This window comes from Branchiostoma belcheri, unplaced genomic scaffold (genome assembly GCF_001625305.1).
Source record: "Branchiostoma belcheri isolate BF01 breed outbred unplaced genomic scaffold, Haploidv18h27 scaffold11, whole genome shotgun sequence".
NCBI lineage: Eukaryota > Metazoa > Chordata > Leptocardii > Amphioxiformes > Branchiostomatidae > Branchiostoma > Branchiostoma belcheri.
The window spans coordinates 1,308,468-1,318,366 of record NW_017802491.1 but is presented as its reverse complement, the minus strand read 5'-3'; the positions used below and the strand labels follow the sequence as shown (position 1 = coordinate 1,318,366).

Here is a 9,899-nt window from a genome sequence, read left to right as displayed (position 1 = left end):
GACCAGACTTACCTTCACCGAGAAAGTACGGAAGCGTGAAAGCCATTCCTGGCACTATGTCATTCCACGCGGTGGTTGGAAGATACCGGTGAAGTCAAGACAAGATCCACTTCTTGCTACTGTGAGAAGTGCTTCCACTCGCATGGGTTTCACACAGATACAAGTCTGTGTAAGTGGGATACTCACAAATTGGAAAACAGGAAAACAGGTCCTGTCCAGGCATTGGTTCCTGTAGCTGGAATTGGCGACTACGTGGCAGCGGTGTATGACTCTAGTTGGTACGTCGGAGAAGTGGAGGATGTAGATGATGGAGAGTACAGTGTCCGGTTCATGCAACAAACCGGACAGAAGTTCAAGTGGCCACAGAGGAAGGATGATCTCTGGATCGATCCGGCTGACGTGCTCTGCGTTGTTCCAAAGCCACTTCCGACGGCAAAGTCTGAAAGGATGTTCACCTTTTCCGAGGCCACACTTCAACACATAGAAGAGTGCTTTGCACTGAAAGTGGCCCACAAGTGACACAGTATCTGACTAAAATTTGTCAGAACTTGGGTGGGTTTTTCCCCATGTGTCCGGTTTGTTATATTGGCTAATGTTACCATGAGTATTTAAAGGCCAGTTTGCTTAATGGTATAAGCACTATTCGATGTATTTGACAGTTAACAGAACTTGCGTCGGGTCTCCTGTGGCTAATTAAACATCTGTCCGGTTTGTTATAATGTTACCATTAATAGTTGAGGACAGTTAGCTTAATGATACATGTATACACACTATTCGATGTATTTGACAGTTAACAGAACTTGCGTCGGGTCTCCTGTGGCTAATTGAACACCTGTCCGGTTTGTTATAATGTTACCATTAATAGTTGAGGACAGTTAGCTTAATGATACATGTATACACACTATTCGATGTATTTGACAGTTGTGTGAGTTCTTACCTCTGTGGCCATTCAAACGCCGTGACGGTCCGGTCTGTTATTTTGGCTAACGTTACCATCAGTAATTGAGGACAATTAATGAAATAAGCAGTATTCAATAAATTTGACAGCTATCAGAGCCTTTTGATAGTTGCATTTCTTCATTGGCTTTCAGTCCACAGACATGTAGTAAAAATGTAACGTGGTCAGTGCGGAGCAACTTCACCATGTTGACTTACGTTACCATAGTTATTAATGGCATTTAGCTTATTTCGAACAAACAGAGGTAGGCTGCATGCCTAGTGCCACGTATACACATAAGTGAATCGTTACAACCACTGTATATTTCATATTGAAAATGATTGACTTACGTTACTAAAGTATTGACTTACGTTACTATAATGCAAGGACGTCTGTAGGTTACGTATATATAGGTTCATCCCAACTTTTTTCACCGTTGTATTCTACAGTTCTTTGGTCTTCCTTCCGGCGAAAAACGAAGTGGATGTTGCACGTATTTTTTGTACACGAGAAAAGATGGGGTTATGTATTTGATTTGTTCACACTTTTTCCAACTTAATCGGAACAAAATTAGGTGATTTCTCTCAAAAAGCAGACAGAGCTATCAAATGTTACCCACTAACAGGCACGCCAAGGGCTTCCGCTTGGATAAAAGTCAGAAAAACGGTTTGAACTCTTGAATTAGCCGTGTAGAAGACACCACCAGTGGGTTAACACGCTTTTTCGATATCACCAAAATATAAGTAACATCACGGCGATAAACGGTCAATATCTCAAAAAAGGGAAAGTCCCAGCACCTTCCAAAACTTGTTTGGGAAAGTGAACAATAGTAGTAACAAGTTAGGCCCATTACGTAAGCTTTATAGAGAACTTTATTTTTCGCCATTTTCAACCCCCAATTGCACACGTTAACGAAGAATGGGTGACGTGGGGCAGAGCACACACGAACTTTAGCCTCTGTCAGCTGTAACACAGGTTGACTTTGTGGTCTAGACTGATCAAGTGATATGTACAACACAATGTGGCGGACGGCCAAACTACATAACCTTGACGGTGTCCTTATTATGCGGTCACTGATGTGACCAATGAAGCCAGTGAAACATCAATATAACGTTAGATCATCTCAAGTACTCGAGTGATTACTAGCAGTTCGACTGTATCTCATACCAAATAGAATACACACGCTTTTCTGAAGATCAATCATTCCTCTCAGATACCTTTATTGTTGATCCAAACACGAATTAGATTTCAGAAGGTATGGGTCTCAGAAGAAAGAGGAGACCAGCATTGACATGGCTTGTTTGTTTCTTTGTTTGAGCCTGTGGCACTGTTTATTCGGCAAAAACTAAAATCGGCGTGCTGGCCACTTTTCATTGAAGTCGTGAGGGAATCTTCAATCTGGCCTGTCATTCTGGTCCCATTGAGAGGTGATAATATTTGTTCAGGTTAAACATCGTGCCCAGAAAGATGCTCCATCATTTGACCACGTGAAACCCTGAGATCATCATGTGATTGATAATAGGCGATTGCTCACAGTAACGCGGAGACCAACAACTCATCACATCTTGTCCTGGGTGGCTTCAAATAACTGTGACGCAAGAAAGCGTCGTTACGGAGGTCAGTCATCCGGTCAAGCGTTGTTTAACGTACGTGAACATAACTAAACGGTATTGGTTTTCCGTTCTGAAAATTGTGTATCTCCATGACGTGTTTACCTGGAAGAACATGGGACGTTTTGATTTAGAACTTTTCTAAAAGGTCTTCTTGTACTCTGAGATATGTGATTTCTACATGTTTCATATCGTTGAATTTATCTTGCATATGTCTGTTCTTGATACACGTACTGCCGTTTCCATCTTTGTGGAATGAGAGACAGCGTTATCAAAAGATTAATGATCAGCCCGGGCTAACAAATTTGAGGTGCGTGTGTGTGGAGGGCAAACACGTGACCTCACCTCACACGTACCGTACTTCATTATGTAACATTAGGAGGATACAAAGAGTCAATTTTTGGTCATTTCTTTACAAAGTAAGTTGAATCAACCCTATTCCATTGCCCCCTTTAAAACTTTTGAGCCAATTGGTTTACGAGGTATGACGTTACCCGGATTTCAATTCTGAAATTTCAGATAAAACTTCGGTAACTGACCGTTTTGTTTAATACAGTTGATATTTCTACAGCGGCCTTGGTAAACTTTCCATCCATGTTCAGCCAGTAGGTGAATGTCCGTTCGCATCTTGCGGATGTGTTGGCGATTAACATTTGATTCTGCGCAATGCGGCGTTAATAGCAATAATCCCCGACAAGGCCGCAAACATATGTACACACAAAACACAACCACATATCACGGCGACCGGCGCTCATTCTTCAAACACTCAGCGCCGCGTCAAGCCTAACTCTCGGGAGGTGAGGTAAGGTAAGGTAAAAGTCCCATATCATAGCGCTAGCCTATTTGAAGCCGTAGGGGCAGGGGTTGTTGATCCACTGTGTTTAGGCCACGGTATTGGGAATTGGAGTCCATTTCTCTCCTTCCACCACCCCACACGAAGTCAGGTACTAATTCTACACCTGGGTGAAGTGAGGAAAGTAAGGTAAAGTGCCTTTCAAGTTGACGGACACAGCGCCTGTCCAGGAATTCTAAGATTCGAACCCGTGACCTCTAGATCTTGCGCTAGCTCACCCACGTGCACTCGGTCATTCGACGCCACAAACTTACGGTGATTTCCTGCAAAACTGTATGTGAGTCGTTGCACTCAATATATACAGATACGTAAGGTTTTTGAAATATCATTTTAGCAACAGATTTGCAGGTAACAGCGAGACGCAAACAGCGACAAACAAACGGGCGTGACGAAAAAGTATCATGGTGCAAGGGTCCTTCTGCGCATGAGTTTACAGGCCCTGCTCGCCACGTATATATAAATGACCTCTAAGTCATTTGAACAATTCTTGTCACTCTAATCATAAAACAATACAGAATGTTAAAATGTGCACGTGTTGCATTTTACCTACCCTATTTTCCTACTTGATAGACCAGCTGAGTACATTTTGTCAAGGGCCTTGGCATCTTGGCAATGGCCACAGGTCGAAGGCACCTGCAGCTGATGCGAAAAAAAGACAATCTATCGTCACAAAAAGACGTATGGTACAAAGAAAGCCACAAGTGATAAGAGATTATTAAGTCCAGGACGTTAATAATCAAATTTTACTATTCACATTCACACATTGGGAATCCCATACTATCTATCATGTACACTTGGAAGGCGATTGAATCCTGCCTCTGCAAGCCTCTCCTAGCAGAGGTTTGGGTTTAAGCTTATTGTTGGCTGTTTTTAGGGTTTTTTATCGGGCTTTCTTTTTTTTGCACTCATATCTTTTTTTTTTCACGCAAACAATACCAGTGCAAAAAAGAAAGCCCGATAAAACAGCCTAAAATCACACCAAAAATAATCCCAAACCCAAACCTCTGCTTGGAGACAAACACCCCTTATCACTGCGTCTGTAGAAAACAATGGCAGTGATTTACTGCACCTTACGACCTTGGTGACCCTTTATGTGTATTTACTATATTCATACGGGCCTGTTACAGGAACACAGCACCCCCCGTCCCACCACCGGTCCGCTTTCTGCTCAGTGCCGTGGAGAACAAAATGATTAAGTCGACAACCTTGCGTAAGTACACGTAATAACAATCAGTACTCGTGTTTGTTCCTCTATCGTTCTCGTGTTAAAACTAATAGTAGCAAGAGGGTAGTTCTGTAGCTCTGTGTCTTAAAAACACTGGTGTATTCTATGTATGCAGGGATTCAGTCGCACTGATTGCACCAGGTTGAATAGGTTTCCATTTTGAAACTAAAAGATAGCCTCTTTATGCCGTAGATCTGTATCTGTATTGTTCAGCCTGTATAACGATGTTAACGATTGCAAACATAGGACAATCTATTATTGGGATAGCCATGCATGCACGTGTCTTGCAATATTCATCTGTCTTGTTACGGAAAAGAATGACTTAGATTGTTTGTGGTTGGTTCTGGCACAAAATGCTTGAATACAAATACAGATACAAAGTTATTACAGCTTGAAAGTTATTACACGGCATCAAAATCGTGCGACGGCCTACGAGGAATGTGGCGGCACCGTAAGATAAACATTGCATCAGCTAGAGACACCATGACACATACAGAATAGAGAATAATTCCTGCCGTCTCGTTTGTGTAGTGTTGCCTTCCCGGAGGGCGATGCGGTACGTCCTCTTCGCCGCCATAGGACTCGTCCTCGTCACCGTCGTCTACAGAAGCGCCGGCAACAACCTCCCCGAGAAGGTGCGCCAGGCTATGAAGGTTGTGTCGGAAAAGACATCCGTGGGGTGCCGCCTGGACAGCGTTGTGTATTCCCCAATCATTCCCATTCACGCTCCGCTTCCAATCAAAGTAGAGGTCACCGGCACACATAGTCGCCATGCTCCCCGGGCGAAGGCAACAGTTGTGGCAAGATGCAAAGGCGCAAAAGACATCGAGTCTGGCCTCACCTTATATTACGGCATCGGCTCTGCTGTCCTGACCTTCCCCAAGCCCGGAGTCTGGGAAGTGTCGGTCAGAGTGAACAGGTACATCGCACAGGACTCGGCCGAGAACAGCGAGACGGAGTCGTGCTCTCAGACGTTTCCCGTGGAGGCAGTGGACCTCCGTCACACAGACATTCCGGTCAGAAAAGTGTCGGGAGCTTCTCTTGGCCTGGACAAAGATTCTGCCTGGTCTAGGGGCATCGTGGTCATCGAGGGAAGCTTGAAGATTCCTGCGGGAGTCACGTTGACTGTGAAACCGGGCGTGGTGTTTCTTATGAGCCCAGGGTCACGTCAAGACGTCGTCGGCCAGGTGAAGATGGGAAAAGAGGGGCATGATCCAGTCCTCTTCACGGCTTTGCCTGATGAAAAGGGGAGGGTCAAGCCGTGGGACCAGATCGTGTTTCATCGAGGATCGAAGGGCGACCTCCGGAACACCTGGCTAACGCACGGCGGGAGCGCGAAGAGCCCCAACTTCGGCAGCCTGGACACCACGCCGGTAGTTCATGTCCAGAAAAATGCCGCCGTGAATTTTCATGGAGGGGGGCTGGTCGACAACGTCGGCGAAGCCATCAGAGGAGAAGTCTGTACAATCGTCCTTCAAGGGACGGTCATTGCCAGGTGTGAGGGGGGCGGTTCAGCGAGAGAGGCTGTGTTTCATATGGACAATGTTCACGTCACTGAGATCAGCCAAGACCAGAGAATCACATCTGATTTCACGAAGGACTCGTTCTCCTTCTTCTCGCCTGGAACCACATCAGAGCCATCCGACGTTTCCGTGATTTCTAACAGTGTCTTCGCGGCTGGCGGCGGTCTGGGCATCAATCAGCAGGGTTCTCACGTCATCGTGGAGTCAACAATCATCGAGGACTTCCGTCGGGCTGGTGTTCTGACGTCAGGTGAGAAGAGCCACGTCACTCTGAGGAATCTGATCATACGGAACTGCGCGATCGGACTGCGTGTTGGCTACGGTAAAATGAACGTGACGCTGGACGACTCTGTGGTTGTCAACAACAAAGTCGGCGTCTGGTATGGAGAAGGTAGTGTGGATAACGTGGCTACTCTGGACATCAACAACGTTCTGGCCATCGGAAACTCGGAGAAAAACCTCAAGGTTTACAGCACCGGAGTGGAGCGAACCAACACCGACCGCGGCTCTGACAACGTGCGGTTGCGATGCTTCTTCGTGAACACTGGGTCGACGAAACGTACGCCGAAGTCCACTTTTTCACTGCCCCAACGGATGCCGCAGAAACCCTGCCTACAGCCCCAAGTCTACCTGGACCATCCAGAATGTCAACTCAACGTGCAGGTGCCACGTGCCGAGTGCATGTGGACAGACTACAGCCCTGAACCGCTGGTGGACGCTCGCCTGGAGAGGATCGACCTCTGCGCGAACTGCTGTAAGGAGGCGACGGAGGAACTGACGTTCGGCAGTTACGACCATTGGCGTCTGAAGGACATCCAGGACCTGAAGGACGCGTCCATCAGCACGGAGGGCAGCGCGCCGGGGGCGGAGTGTGGACTCTCCTTCTCCGCGGACTTCTACCAGTACACGGACAGCCAGTGTCTAAAAAGTAAAGTCCGAATCAAGTCGGTCTTCAGTAACATATCCCACAACCAGGCGGAGAGCCATCTGAGAGAGCTGAAAACCTACTACTTTGACCGGGTTCTGCAGTTTCACCTGACGCCGCCGTCTTTCGGACTGATGCTCGATTTTTCACACATCCTGGACTCCAACGCGTCCGCGTTTATCGACAAAACCATGAGCTGCGGTCTGAGCGACAACAACGGCAATCAGGTTTCCACGTTCGTCACTGCGTGGGTGCCTGATATTGGGATGTTCACGAAGTTATCTGTGCTGTTAGCGGACTTAGTCCACCCGAAGAACTTCTACCCTTACGTCATGTTTCTCTATCTGTCCAACTGCATGAAATCCGGACATTCCCACTTTGCCAGCAAAGAAACTTTCGATTACATCCTCATCGACAACGATCGTTGTTTCGTGCCGGAGAGGGTCGTGGCCCTGAACTTCACTCTTCACTACCGCAAACGGTTGACGGTGTTAACAGACACGTTATTCTCCAAGACACACGTCTGTGACATGCCGGCAGACATAATCAATAAATTCAAACATGCCAACGCCGTCTCATCAAAAGTGCCAAGTTTAGGAAGTCAACTAAGGGAGGAGATCATTAAAGACGAAGAAATGGGACCGCTTATATTAAAGGAAAACCCAGAAATATACGAAGAGATTGATGGACGTGTATCCACCCTGTTAGCTCACTACCATAGGAATTGCGACGAATACGACGCGGACAAATACGACCCTATTCTGAGACAGATGTACAAGACAGGTGCCATCCAGTACGCGTACATGGTCCAGGGAAGGGACTACATGATTGCGAAGTTCGAAGACGACCACATTGGTTACCTGAAAGTAGTCGGAACATCAGTTCGGCAGCGTATCGCTGGAGAAATTATGAACGGAGGCTTTGCCGAGCTCGTGGCCTACCATGTCGACCGTCTCATGGAGCTGGGCCGGACCCCGGTGGTCGCTTCTCGCCGCCTGTTTCTCGATGATTCTCTCCGCCTGAAAGGTGTAATTGAACCGCATGGAGACCTCCTACACGACTATACGTCAAGTAAGGTTACGTTGGAGAAGTTCTTGTCCCAAGTCAAAGATGAGGGCAAAGATACGGACAAGACAATCCAGTGGGTCGCGAACCAGATGAAAACGGAGGACGGAGCTCCGTTCTTGGACATTGTGGTGGTTGGGAGAGTTAAATCCCTCCGCGTTGATGTAGACTTGAATCCTAAGATGAAGGACTTTCTGTCGCACCACATCACCTTCAATGACCTTGAGGACGCGGGAGTGACCCGTCAGATGACGTGGGACGTCACCGACGCCATCGTCTTCGACTTCCTGACGCACAACTCGGAGCGCACCGGCCTGGCGACGTCAGAACTACGTCACGTCGTCTACGACAACAGACCCGCCTTCTCACCGTCCATCCCGACCGCAGTTTGTGAGTCGATCCTGCGCTGCCATCCAGCGCTCTATCCGCCCCCCTCCCCCAACCCGCACGGCCCAACCAACTGCCCTGCCGCGTGTTGGGGAGGGGACGACGGTGAAACAGCCCTCGATGGAAACTGTAGATTTAGAACACACGTGTTAGAACGCTTTTACAACTTTGAGACAAATACATCCAGAGCGGACGAATTTGTGGACTCTCTCGAGAAAGCCTTGGCTAAGGAGGCTTTGGACGTGCAGTCCATCGAAAACTATTTCGGACAGGTAGACCTGTACACAGGACTGAAGGAAAGGATATCCTACCTTCTAAGTCACATAGAGCAGTGTCAGAAACAATATGGTGACGATACTTTGATCTAATTTGGCGTCTCCACACTTAGGGTGTTACTTTCTACTTTTGAAAAGGCAAACTCTGACTATCAATGACTATCTGACAAGAAGGTCTGTGCGATACCGACTTCACGACGAGCTGCTATAGATTAACGGCATACCAACGGACAAACCTCTATTTGGTTACATGTTCTATATACAAAATATTTCACCATCGCGGCCAACTTGCATGCAAAAATAGCGGTCTAGATCTGTTTCATTAACACAGCTATCATTTGTAGTGCATCTTGGCAGGAAAGTTATGGGTCAACAAGAGTGCCATCCTGTTTCATCAACACGAGTGTCATCAATTGTATGATATCATATTATGTCGGATGGGAGAGCCATATGTGATTAGCCATGTATTACGCTATAGAATTACCGAATGGTAATGAACGCACAACTATGGCATTGTTAAAACAACTTAGTACCTTGAAACGCGTACGATGATAAATGTATTTTATTTTGATTTCATTATACTGTAATGTAATGTAATGCAATTTAATTTAATTTGAATGAGCCGTAGTGTATTAAGCTATAGTAATGACCGTAAAAATTCGGTATCGCTGAAACAGCCTATCAATATTTAGATGTTTGATTTATCTTATCTTAATTTCATTTACTCTAATGAAATTTTATGTAATTTTAATGAGCCGTAATTTTGAGCTGCAACTTTGACATTCCGTACAAGGTCACATTAATGTCAACAGAATGTTAATCGTTTGATTAATGATGATATTTATCAAATATCGTGCAATTGAAATATAGTTGAAGATAATTGTGAGACATACCATATTTGTTCATGATGCAGAATGAGCCTCTTGATTTTAACGTGATTTACCCGCCAAAAATGACATATATGCGTTGTTGTGCAAGGACGTAAAACCATGAAATATTATGTGAGGTATCATATAACAATAAAGACGTTCGCCAAATATTTGATTGTGGGCTGTTGTTGAAGAGAGAGAGAGAGAGAGAGAGAGAGAGAGAGAGAGAG

The 9,899-nt window shown here is 46.0% G+C and overlaps 1 protein-coding gene across 2 annotated transcripts in view; it reads left to right on the top strand.

Annotated features, from left to right (window-relative positions):
• The window catches only part of LOC109482545, an 11,428-nt gene extending 2,483 nt beyond the window's left edge, over nucleotides 1-8,945 (top strand). The window contains exons 1-2 of one of the 2 annotated variants that reach the window (XM_019785301.1): nucleotides 4,557-4,610; nucleotides 5,157-8,945. In XM_019785301.1, the coding sequence (XP_019640860.1) occupies nucleotides 4,589-4,610; nucleotides 5,157-8,893 (3,759 nt within the window). In that variant the 5' untranslated portion in view covers nucleotides 4,557-4,588 and the 3' untranslated portion in view covers nucleotides 8,894-8,945. Of the gene's footprint in view, nucleotides 1-4,556; nucleotides 4,611-5,156 lie in introns of those variants that run through there. The other variant, XM_019785291.1, reaches the window with a different exon arrangement.
• Nucleotides 8,946-9,899: the final 954 nt, after the last annotated feature.